Below are 12,448 nucleotides of genomic sequence, written 5' to 3'. Positions count from 1 at the left end.
TGTAGTGTCTGTCTTTCTGACCTATGTGTAAGTCACTGGCAGTTGTCTGATCTACACCACCTAACTCTATGTAGTGCTACATTTCCTGCTTGGTACTGAGAACAGTATAAGTTGTTACTGGTGCAAAGAACTAGCAGAAACAAATGGTAGGAGGAAATCAAAACTCTCAGTTGTCTGTGTATTTTTAAATTTCATTTTATCTCCAGAAACAATGATGACTTTTGAAGAGAAGGCTTCTTTGGTGGTTTTATTAATATATACACACCCCCTTTAATATCTATATACGTTTAGTGTGTATGTGTGTATATATATATATATATATATACATGCAAATATGTATAGTGTATATATTGGCTGCTGAAAGACTGATTATGCTTTCAAACTTGGTTTGAATTTTCTCTCTCTGAGCCAGAGTGACACAGGCAGTTTTAGAGCCTCAGGATGTAAGTGGTAAAGCTAGCAAGGAACTGTATTGTGTAATGCATGTGGCTAAGGTGCATTTCTGCTGTAGGTAGACTTAAGCCAAGGATCTTTGCTTTTGTAGTCCTGAGTATAATCAAGGATCCTCACACTACTACAATAAATAAATAGGAGCATTCTGCTGGTATAAAAGAGCTCTGTCACCTCTGGACAAAAAAACACTTCTTTCAGGGATTGGCACTACAGGGAATGCAGGCAAGGTCTGCGTCTGCCAGACTGGTAAAAGTAAGAATTTCATGGCAACACTTGAACAACATTTCAAATCTTACTACACAGTAGAAAAAAACCCCCATACTACATCCAGATTTGCTTATTTATTTTGTTTATTTTCTTAGCAACAGTTAGTAAGCATTTGCTTTAGTAGAGTTGTCATGTAGTCAGGGAATAGCAAATAGGCACAGTAATGATGTGGAGGAGTGACAAGACCTGAGTGGATTTTGTTGGAGGGTGCTGTCTGTGCTCAAGGCATCATTTACATACTGTGTTTGTTGTTTTGGTTTGGATTGTCAATTTAAAAGAAGAAATACATTTTAAAGGCCAATTTGCTGATGCCAGCAACTGCATCTATGCTCTCCATTCTTTGGTCTCCAAACAGCTGGTTATTTCTGCACTTGTCATGCTGGTTGGTCATTACAGGCAGAACATTTGCACAATTTTATATTCAAAACAGGAAGTGTAAAAATTACTTCCATAGACTTCTGCTTCCTATTGCATTGAGAAACTTGGGAGCTTTAGCAAAACTCGAACGAAGTAGGTTGAAGGAGTAAATAAGATGCAAGGAGACTCTACATGAAATCTGTGTTAAAGGAAGGGGATATTATCTGTTTTTTCTGTCAGAGGCTATATTGATTTGAAATGCCTGTGGTGCTGTGAACATATAACGTGTATTTTAACGTTCAATATGATGTTTTATTGCTTTCTTGTCAAATTGTTTCCAGTTTGATGCAGGGAATGTTTCTCATGTTATGTAGCAATATTTATGCTAAAAATTTTTATAAATTTAATTTGGGATGAGGCCTTGCTTATGTATGAGAGTTGATGAAAAAGTTTATAAAAAGATTTGTACTTCTGATTCAAAACTTGTAGTGTCAGAAATGCTTAAGCAGAAGCATAGTCTCTGTTTCCATCAAACAGATATATCCTTTTTCTATTTGGAGGCTCAGAATATTTGTTCCAGAGACAAAGGAACAGTTACAATTTGCAGTTGTTAGTAAGTGGAAGAATTCGAAGCGTTTTAATTATAGAAATGTCTGAAATTTGTTCTCTCCATGTCATACATGCCTAGTTTGCCAGTTCCTGGTATGGATTCTATTGGAACAGCTCTCTGAATGTTTGGTGTAGTGTCAGAAACACTGGTGCATTTTGAGCTGTTTCAATAGAGTTATACTCCCTTTTGCAACTTCCTGAGTGTTGTATTTTCCTCCTAGATAACCTGTGTGCCAAAAAAGCAGTCCTGTCTGGCCTCACCCTGCATTCCAACATCGCTAGCCTTGTCGATGGCCACGTGGTCCTGAATGACAAGGGAATGGAAGATGGAGCCGTAGGGGAAATGGTCTTCAGGCACGCGCTGGCTGTGCTCATGTGTGCCACGTACAGGAACCAGCTGCTGAACGTCTTCGTGCGCCCGGCCCTGGTGGCAATCGCCTTGCAGATGGCACCCAGCTTCAGAAAAGGTACACTGGGGCTCTGAGAAGCTGCTGGCTTTGCTCCTTGTGCCATCAGCTGGGAGAGGAGCACCAGCATCCTGTGACTGCTAGTGGGAGCTATCCGAGACTGTTATGCTTGGGATAAGGTGGATGTGTTGGGAGGGCATGGGGATATTTTGCTTGCCTTTTTTTTGTTTGTTTACCCTTTGATCCTTTGATAGGATTTGATTGTGGCATTTAATGCGTGTTCTGAGAAGCTGCAAGCCCCCACTCTTTCCTTTTCTTAACAGTTGAATCAAGTGCTTTGAGTACTTGCTGTTCTCTTGGGGTTTCTGCCTTTGTATGTATGCTTCAAATGCCAAGTCCGTATTTTATTTGAAGTAGGTACTCTCTTAAATAAGGAGTAAATGGCTCTTCACTTGCATTTACAATATTTTTTCAGAGGAAGTCTATAGCTGCTTCAACTTCTTGAGAGATGTTTTTTCTGATGAGTTCATCTTCTTTCCTGGCATTTCATTGAAGGTAAAAACATCCCTTATACAAAAATACTGATAGTAATGCAACCAAATAAAATAGCATCTGATTCCAGAGCTCTGCTAAACAAGTGCTCTGTGAAAAACACCTAGAGGGATATCACCTTGATCTGTAAGTGGGAGGGAGAACTAAAATGGGGGTCCTTGGTTTGATTGTGAAATATTGTCTGAATCCACAAGGTTGCCGATGCAATTTTTTTCTCTATTCCCAAAAAAACCCTAAAAATCATGAAATTGCCCAGTTCTGAACTATTAAAATTAACTGTAGCACAAGATCGGCTTTTTTGCATAAAGCTTCCAGTCCTCCAGCACAGATCTGAAAATCTGTATTAAAACAGTCTTTTCAATAAAGTGTAAATGCTGTCAGGGGTGCAGCCTGTGAAAGTTTTTGAAGTTAGAGCTTTCCTAATGCCATAATAGTTTTTCTCTTAGAGTCTTTGGAAGCTTTACTTGCATCCTTTTTTGACTGAAAAGAGTTTCCCCTCATTTTACCTCCTGCCCCATGCAGGCATCAGTCAGACAAAGCCAGTATTGTTCCTGCACACTGCCTTATTCCAGGGCTCAGTGCCTGTGTGCACCCCTAGCACAGCTGGATACTGGCAAGCTGGGAAAACTGCAGAGCCCTTGGCTCTCTGCAGGACTTGCTCTGTCAGTTTGTACACAAACCTGCTGGGTCAGAGCTGGCTCTTGTCCAGCCTGCTTAAAATGCAGGTGAAAAGAAGTTTTTCAGTTAGAAAGCTGGTTCAGCCTCATACCCAATATAAATTGGTATGTGTAGTTTTTAATTGGATTTTAAACTGGTGACATGTTATTTTTATCAATGCTGAGGACAAATATATGATGGTGATAGTTATGATCTTTCCTGCATTAAAAAAGAGATAATTTTCACAAGAATGTTCAAGACTTGCAAATGTATTAAAATCCCATCAATTTTTATATAAATGAGAATTGGGCCTTTTTTAAAGGCTGACTGGCACTGTTAAGTTTTGTTGACAATTTTTGCCTCTTTCAGCTTTCCTGAAATAGCAGAAAGTGGCAGGGAGCAGGAAGGTGGCTGGCTATGACTGACTTTGCTGGAGTCAGATGAAAGAGTTGGCTGTGATGCTAAGGGATCTTTCAGCCACCCACTCACTGCTTTATTCACTGATATGTTTGTCATGTCCTTGTCCCATCCCTCTGCGTAATCTGTCCCCCTTTTGCCCTTATTGGCAGTAAAATGGTTTTGACCTTGACATTTCCATACTTTGTAACTTTTGACCATTTGTTTTCTCTTTGGTAGAGGGCAGGTCAGTGATCTGTATTATCATTTATTGCAAACACTGGGCATGAGATAAAGGCAAACCCTTAGTTTAAAAAGTGATAAATAAAAAACACCCACAGGAAAAAACCCTAAACTGGACAACCTGACTTTGTTTTGACAAAATCCTGAGGAAGCTCAGTCTGGCTGTTGCAATAGCAGCTACAGCCACTTTCTTTGGGCCAAGGTCTGTTGTGCATTGAGGGACTGCTGTGTTTAAGAATATTTTCCTACTGCCTTTTTATATGGGTATTTTTGGGAGACAGGAAAATTTTGGTTCAAGTCTCTTGACAGCTGAGTTCAGAAATGAAAGTGGTGCCCTGTTGTGGTTTCTGTTGATGATTTTGTGGGAAGTGGAAGCTGCACTTCTGTAAATGTTAGAATTTTAGTTATGCATTTCTTGCCCAGGATTTTGAGGAAGGATGTTTTCTACTCACAAAATGTGATGCCATTCAAACGAGTCAACAGGAGATTTACCCTACTGACAAAGGAAGTGGTACAGTGTCTTTCTTGTCAGCTATGTTCAGACCTTTTGTGGAAGGTTACCAGGTATGTTGTCCTTCAGAAAATGATCTCTTTTCTTCCTGTGGTTTGTAGGGAAAGTAAGAGAGCTGTGATACTTCTGTGTAAATAGGCTGAGAAATGCAAAAGTTAAGAAACAGCAGTAATAAACCTTAAACACCACCCTTCCCCAAGGATCCCAGTTTTAGCTTTTGGCTCAGACTTGTCCAATTTACCAAAGTAGTAACTACTGTGTAATGTGATGGCTCATTGGGGGTTTATAAGATTCATAGGGAGTGTGCTGTTAACAGGTTCATTGTTCTTTTTTATGAGGAGCTCTTGCTTAATTCATTTTATGTGGGTTGTCCTGCCAGGTTTGGAAATGAGTTTGCATCTCCTATCCGATAGCTTTTATGGGAGTCATTAATTCCACCCATTTCTCTTTAAATTCTGATAAAATTAAACATTTGCATTCCTGTAGTAAGTAATACATACAAACCCAGAAGGCTAAAATCTCAGGTAAGTCAGTACAAGATTGGTGAGACTGTAGGTGTTTAACATAGTGGAATGTAGTTTGTGATCTGATGTGTGAGGTGTACTGATGTGCCCATTTTTTCTCATCTTCAGAACAGGTATTGCTTTAAAAAAGTTAAAGTGTTTTTGGTTGTAAGAACAAGAAAGTAAAATTAATGTCTAAGGTAGCTATTATAGAAATATGGAGTCTTATTTTAATGTTGGGATTCTCTTACCTGTAAAACAATAATAAAACTTTCAGATGCCCTATGCAATGGTGCCTTTTGAGTTCCTTTCCTATGCTTTTCAGAGTGGAATAGTATTACTTACAAGGACATGTCTGTTTATAACTCATTGCAAGCTGACAATCTAAAAGAAAGGAATGCTCATTTTCTTGAAAATGTTAGTTAATTTTCAGATACCTCTCAAAGGAAATGAAAGAAGCATTTACCGAGAAGCAGTTTATACCCGGAGTCCGCAACTTTGTTTTTCAACTTCTTGAGAAGGGTGTGTAAAGCTGTTTCTCAATATGATTTTACAAGAGTAGCCTGTTAATTGAAAATTATAAAAATTTTAATTGTTTCTACCGTCTCCATAGGGAGTACACAATGTTATGAAGCACTGTCTTCTGACATGCAGAAAAATGCCTTATCAGCTCTTGTGCAACTGGGTGCAGTGAAGAAGAAGAAAATGTAAGTAAAGTTAGATATCTGTGTATAGAAATCTTAGTGGCAATTCTTATTGTCTGAGCTCCTAGTAGAACAGCAGAACCCCAACTGCCTGAGCACCAGAGGTTGACTGGAGTCATAGAGAAGACCCAATAGTTCCTTTCTGTACATGATGTGGAAGTGGAATGGCATGCCCTCATAGTGGAAAGACTCCTGTGGGACCTAACAACAAAATTCATTAACTCACTATTAGACTGCTTCTGATTCCCTTTACCTTTTGGTTTTCAACTTTTCTCCCAAGACTCTGATAAGAAAAGAACAGCACTGCTTATTTGTAATACTGTGTGCTACAGTAAGCCTTGTGAGGCAATGTAAGCAATAATCAGGAATACTGGTAGTTTTGGGGGACTTCAGTATTGAACTCATCTCAAAGCAATTTAACTGAAAGCTTAATCATTTGACTCTTTTTACACAGTTCATGGTTTATAGGCCTAAGATTAAAATGCACCTGTTGCTGTATTATGTGTGTTATTCTGTTATCAAATGAATTTGTGTTGTGGTGCTCCTTACTGTGTTTAAAATATGGTCATGGAAGTGCCCAATAGAACAAGTCCCTGCATTGTCTTCAGTGTTTCACAGAACATAGTTGGCAGCTGATGACCTGAGCTATTTCCTTATGCCTCTGTTCATGAAATAAGTTAAGGTAAATGTCTATAGCTAAATTCCCCTTTCAAGTAAAAGGAATAAATTGAGTGCAACAGAATTTGGGGACTGTGAACGAGAGAAAAGGTAAAGAAACCATGACTGTCCTTAAATTTGATATGTATGCTGGTATGATGAAAAATATTATGTAATTATGAAAATATTTAATTCTGATTATTTGTGTAGAAATTACTGGAATAAGAAATATTTGTTGAGTAAACTTTTTGTAATTGTAGGCCCAGTGGATTCACTTACAATGTAAATCAAGAGGCTGTTAGTAAAATCCTGGACATGTTTGGTAAGTGCTGTCTAATCAATTTGAAGAGAGCTTCTCAAGTTATAAATTACTTTGGCCAATGCACATATGTTAGATGTAGGGATTTTAGCTAGTAATTCTGTAGACTTAACTGCATAAAAAATCTTAGTAATATTTTTTTACAACGCTTCTTCTGGTATCATTAGCTGCAGCTTTGAATCTCCCTTCTTTATTTCACATACTGTGCAATCAGTGGCTGAGGCAGTAAAGTAAGTAGTTTATTGGCATGGTGTTTACAGCATGTTGGTCAGAAATATTTAGTGTGGGTTTTTTTGTTAGATGCTCGGATACCTGTACAGAAACCTGTGGCTGCACGACTCTGAATGCTGTGAGGGGATGTAAGCTCCTGCTGAGAACATGGACCACTGCCCCACTGGAGCAGGGATAGGAACAGACAAGGTTCCCCTCCTGTCCAGCCAGCCTGCAAACGTGGGAGGCATAGAGGTGTTTCTTCAGCTGGACAGCTCTCCATTACCACTTAGGAATTGCTGCTGAGGGGCTTAGAGGTGTATGTACATCCTCACCGTGTTTTGTTTTTTAAAACAAATTAAACATTGTCTCTTTTTTTAAAAAATATTGAAAGAGATGTGCACAGCAATGGCTACCTACATACATTTTTCTAGACTTGTAACTAGTGTGATTGGTTTCAAGTATTTAATGAATGTGAAAATGTAACAGGGAATTAAAAACTTGCTATTAAAATTAGTAATTAAAAAAAAACCATTGCTGGCTGGCTAAATGTAAGGCAAGGCCCTCATGAATGAAGAGCACAAATCAAACCTTGGGCAATAACCAGAACTGATAAATGTGTTGGGTTTTGTGTTTTGGAATTTTGTGTTTGGGTTGGTTTTGGTTTTGTTGGTTTTTTTTTTGTTTTGTTTTGTTTTTTTTTTTAAGGCAGCTTGGCATTATTTTAATTACTTAATGAATGTTATATTTAAACATTGAATTAAAGCACCGTCGATTACGTGTCTGTCGTCTCTTCCCCCCGTCTCACCGCTGACTGCGCTGTCCGTTGAGGCGGCAGAGTTCTGCCCTCGTGTTCCACGGTTTTTATTTTTCCCACTCCGCTCCCTGCTGCCGTGTTACAAAGGCGGAGCCGGGACCGGGCGGGGCTGAGCCCGGAACGGAGCCGGGTGGGGCGGGGCTGAGCGGGGCCGCTGCCGGCGGGGCCGGGCCAGGCTGGGCGGGGCCGGCGGAGCGCCCGCCCCTCTCGGTGCCCGGCGGCCGACGGGAAGCGGCATGGCTCCCGGCGTGGAGCTGGGTTTCGCGGCGGCGGCGGAGGGCCCCGGCGGTGCCTGGCGGCTGCACAGCACCTACTTCCCCAGCAAAGTCGGGGGCCGGCCGGCGTGGCTGGGCGAGGCCGGGCTGCCGGGCCCCGCCGCTCTGCGCTGCGGCCGCTGCCAGCAGCCCTGCGCCTTCCTGCTCCAGCTGTACGCGCCGCTGTCGGGCCGCCCCGACGCCTTCCACCGCACCCTCTTCGTGTTCGCCTGCCGCGGTCCCGCCTGCTACCGACCGGCGGGCCCGAGCGGGCCCTTCCGCGGTGAGGCGCGAGGACACGGGGAAGGACGGGGCGAGGGCCGCCGGCCGCCGCCCCGCTGACCGGCTTGTCTCGCCCGCAGTGTTCCGGAACCAGCTGCCGCGGCGGAACGACACGTACCCCGAGGAGCCGCCCCCCGAGGAGCCGCCCCCGGGCCCGGCCCCCGCGCCCCCGCGGCGGCTGGGCAGCGGCGCCGCGCTCTGCCGCGTCTGCGGCTGCCTCGGGCCGCGCTGCTGCGGGCGCTGCCGCCGCGCCGCCTACTGCGGGCCCGAGCACCAGGCGCTGGACTGGCGGCGAGGGCACCGCCGCTCCTGCGGGCAGCACGCCGCCGGAGGTGGGTCCGCGGCCATCGGGGTCCTCTGCAACCGGAGAACTGACAGGCTGTGGTTAATAATGCACCGAGCTGCCGAGCCTCAGCTCTTGAGTTCTTAAGTGCTGCTGCTAACACTGTTTGGTCTGCCTTCCACGCCACTTGGATTTACAGAGGTTCAAAGCAACAGGACGCCTGTTGCAGTTTTCCACTGTCCTTAACATTCTTACATTCACGTCAGGTTTAGCAGTGATGTAAATCTTTGTTGCTCATCCAATGTTTCTGCTGTGTAGTTTGCTGTGTAGCTTTTGGGAAGAAGGACGTGAAATACGAGATGATGTTGTGAAGTGGTGTCTGTCTTCTGTTTTCTAGATGACTCGGCAGATGCAATTCCAGAGCATAACGAATTCCTTTTTCCGGAATATGAAATTTTGATAGAACCTGAGGAACCAGAATTTCCGGCTGACAGCACTGATGATGAACAAGGAGCTGAAGATACATCAAAGGGAGCAAAAGAACAAGAGGAACTTGGAGCTGCAGGCACTGCAGGTCAGAAATAAAATGCTGCCTGTCATTCTTCCCAGTTATGCCTGTTATCACATCATTAAAATATCAAATACTGTGATTTTAAAGTGTTCCTTGTAAACTTCTGGTGAAAAAAGGCTAAATGTGCAGTCATTTGCAATGCTAGTTTGTTTTAGACATCCCATAATATAAGATGCTTTTATGGGAGAGACTTACTGAGCTCTGACCCCCAGAAGCTGTTGGAGCAGCTGTTGCTGCAGATAGCTCAGAGTTACACTGTGTCCCTGTGTGCTTCCAATAGGCCAGGAACATCTCAAGTGAGAAGGACAGAACTGAGCATCTGCTGCTGGATGCTGCTGAAATCAGATTGCTTGATTGAACTAAGTCAAGCCCAGCCAATCTGTCACTTTATGGAAAATAAAATTTTCTTCTCTGTGCTAGCAGAAAACTGCTTTTAGGATATTTTGACTGACTTTGAATGAAGCAGTTAAATGCAGGCTCCTTCCTCCCTGCTCCCCCTAAATTCACAATGGGTTTGCTGCAACCACACTGGCTTTGAACACACCCAGGGTGCAGAGTTTGTGGTGGTGCCAGGGAAGGATGCTGGGTTCTTGGTGGTCCCTTACTGTGGTCCAAAGCTGTCTCAAGTGTTTAGTGCCTCCAGTTCATGTGGCTGTTGGAGTGTAACAGATACACTCTCCAGTGCTAAAAACGGAAGTCTGGCACATATGCAGCATGTGGGCCTTTTTCACATGTGGTGTCCTGAAAGTTCTGTAGTCTCAGTGATACCTGTTGGGGGTCATAAACTTTGCTAGATTAACCCCTTCCCTTTCCAGTATTCCAATACTGACATTTGTGTTTAAAATGCAACTAAAACTAGTAAATGGACCTGTGTGTGACCAAATCTTAACATGCCATGAAAAGAAAAAATCTTACATTTATGCCAGGAATGGCTTATGAAGCAAAAATAAATTTACATGTGCTAATACTGTTCTTAATTTTTAGTGTCTTCTATCAGCCTGTAAATTCTACCATTCTTTTTTCTTGCTTAGATGAAGCATTTCAGTCATTAGATGAAGAGACATTGGAAGCAATGGCAAAACATGAGACTGAAGAAGAAAAGATCTTCCAAATGTTTAAAAAACAAGTAGCTGCTGAGCCAGAGCAGGTCAGAAGATGGGGTAGCCTTTGAAAGTAGTGGTTCTGACACAGCATCCTGCTGCACCTGCAACATTTTGTACCTAGTTAGAAATGGGGATGTCTCCTCATCCTACACACACCTAACCCACACACTCTCATCTTCCTTATGTGCTGAATTTAATTCATGCTGAAGTAAAAGTTTAGCACCTGCTCAGCCACGTTAACGCTGGTCAGGATGAGGTGGCACGAGGGTGCGAAATCCCCCACAGTGTGGAAGGAGCCACCATCCTGTTTGGTTTGAATCAAAGGACATGGGGAACCAGTGCACTGTTCCCCAGCCTGCAGCCCTTTTGGCCTTCCTTCTCAGCAGAACAAAAACTGCAGAAAAGAGCTCTGTCACTGTCACCAGCTGCACTGGGGGGTGGCTTGGCTGTTTTTAAGGTTGAAGGATGGCTTTAGAATTTCTCCTATTTAAAACAGAAATCTTCCCCCCATGCTATTTTTTATTACTGCAAATGGCTGAAAAGCTACATTGTCAAACAAAACCATGGTCCCTGGTTTAATTCAGAAAAGACACAGTCCTAAGTCCATCAAAGTGGTGAAGAAGAAATTCTCTCCATGTTTTACCTGGTAGCTGAGGGGTTATGGTACACACTCGGAAAGTAGACTTTGAGTCTGTTCCCTTCTCTGCCTTAGGTATGTGCCCCACTCTTTTTGACCATCTCTGTACTGACTGATCTGTCCAAGTGTCATTTTGCTTATAATGTGTGATTTGCTAGTAACTGAAAAACAAAGGAGATGTCTGAAAATACCTTCTTGAACATTAGGCTAGTCTGCTTGTATTTAGATGCAGAACTGCAGACAGAAAGATCTGGATTGCATTCCTAACTGTGTGCAGGTCTGTGTGCTAATTCTCCAGCTGCACTTTCTCTTTGTAGCATACACAACCTTGCATTTCCAGGTCCCTTGGTTAGGGAGTTACAAATCACTGCAGATGATCCCTGGATCACTGAAAAAATATGGTGTGAATACTTGCATGATTCACATAGTTAAGAAAACTCATATAATCAACCTGTCTTATTTAGAATGCTGCATTTGCAAATGATATTTTGCCATTATTAAAGAACTGACCTTTTTCTGATCAATCCACAACTTCGTGTGACTAAACACTATTTTATACCAAGATGAAAGGATAGTCATGAGAACTTAAATTTCTGCTGTATTTCAGATTATTAGATACTGCAGAGGAGGAGAAGAAGGTCCACTCTGGGTGTCAGGTGAAAATAGGCCTGAAGAAAAAGATATCCCAAATTGTGTATGTGGTGCCAAAAGGATATTTGAATTCCAGGTAAGCTCATTTAAAAATAATATAGGTAATGTATTTCTGACTCAAGATCTAATTGTAAAGGTGTTGGCTTGTAATTTGAGCAAGAAGGTTGAAGTTGCAACAAACTATACTAAATGATTGATTGTACAGAGCCTTTATTTACTCTTTTAAGTGCTTTTTCAATTCATTATGTGCATTATAAGTAAGTTTGGCTGGGAGTATTCAAGAACTTTGAATGCTAGAGGTGTATGTATGGTGAACACAATGTCATGGAAAGGCAAAACATAGTTACTAATGGAATTTCAAATGGTGGGAGGCTCACAAATCAGGCAAATCTTATAAGGCCAAATAAAACTTACCTAGAATTCCAAATTTGGTTTATTTGAGCTGCCATATACATAGTCGCTTCATATGGGATTTTGGTGTAAGAGAATATAAATTCTTATGCCAAGGACTGTTCTTCAGGAGAAGTGGGGAGAGGGAAGAAGTCTGTGGCCTGCCTCTAAACCTTTTGGTTTTCCTTGAAGATTATGCCACAGCTCCTGAATCACCTTCAGGTTGACAGCCTTGGAGAGAGCATTGACTGGGGAACGCTGGTGGTGTACACTTGTGCGGACAGCTGCGGCGGGGGAAGTGAATACCTGGAAGAGTTCATCTGGAAACAAGACTATTCCATGGGCTGCACTTTATGAAGTTGAGTCATCCAAATAGAAAACTTGACTTGTTTCACTGCATCTCTGCACTATGCAAAGAGGTAGTTGAACCAAAGTCACTGATAACAGTGCATCCTGTAACAGTGATAAAACTGCCATAACTAGACCTTGACAGCCTCTCTTGTGCTCCAGAGGAGCTTTTACTTCAATCTGGTAATGAAGCCAGATGCATTTGTTCAGAAAGCTTAATTTCAAATGTCATTTCTGGAACTTTATTTAATAAAGATGAAAAACTTT

At 42.3% G+C, this 12,448-nt stretch overlaps 1 protein-coding gene across 4 annotated transcripts in view; it reads left to right on the top strand.

Annotated features, from left to right (window-relative positions):
* Window positions 1-12,448, top strand: part of GNPAT (glyceronephosphate O-acyltransferase) — a 24,218-nt gene extending 11,770 nt beyond the window's left edge. For 2 of the 4 annotated variants that reach the window (XM_050971921.1, XM_050971920.1), the window contains exons 10-19: window positions 1,908-2,153; window positions 2,569-2,648; window positions 4,365-4,505; window positions 5,378-5,477; window positions 5,569-5,662; window positions 6,577-6,638; window positions 8,879-9,055; window positions 10,084-10,199; window positions 11,400-11,519; window positions 12,026-12,448. In XM_050971921.1, coding sequence (XP_050827878.1) covers window positions 1,908-2,153; window positions 2,569-2,648; window positions 4,365-4,505; window positions 5,378-5,477; window positions 5,569-5,662; window positions 6,577-6,638; window positions 8,879-9,055; window positions 10,084-10,199; window positions 11,400-11,519; window positions 12,026-12,190 — 1,301 coding nt within the window. In that variant the 3' untranslated portion in view covers window positions 12,191-12,448. Of the gene's footprint in view, window positions 1-1,907; window positions 2,154-2,568; window positions 2,649-4,364; window positions 4,506-5,377; window positions 5,478-5,568; window positions 5,663-6,576; window positions 6,639-6,935; window positions 7,624-7,864; window positions 8,200-8,278; window positions 8,531-8,878; window positions 9,056-10,083; window positions 10,200-11,399; window positions 11,520-12,025 lie in introns of those variants that run through there. The other 2 variants (XM_030236547.2, XM_030235714.2) reach the window with 2 other exon arrangements.

Source organism: Serinus canaria, chromosome 3, assembly GCF_022539315.1.
Source record: "Serinus canaria isolate serCan28SL12 chromosome 3, serCan2020, whole genome shotgun sequence".
Taxonomy (NCBI): domain Eukaryota; kingdom Metazoa; phylum Chordata; class Aves; order Passeriformes; family Fringillidae; genus Serinus; species Serinus canaria.
Note: the sequence above shows the minus strand (reverse complement) of the source record. Positions and strands in the feature narration are given on the sequence as shown.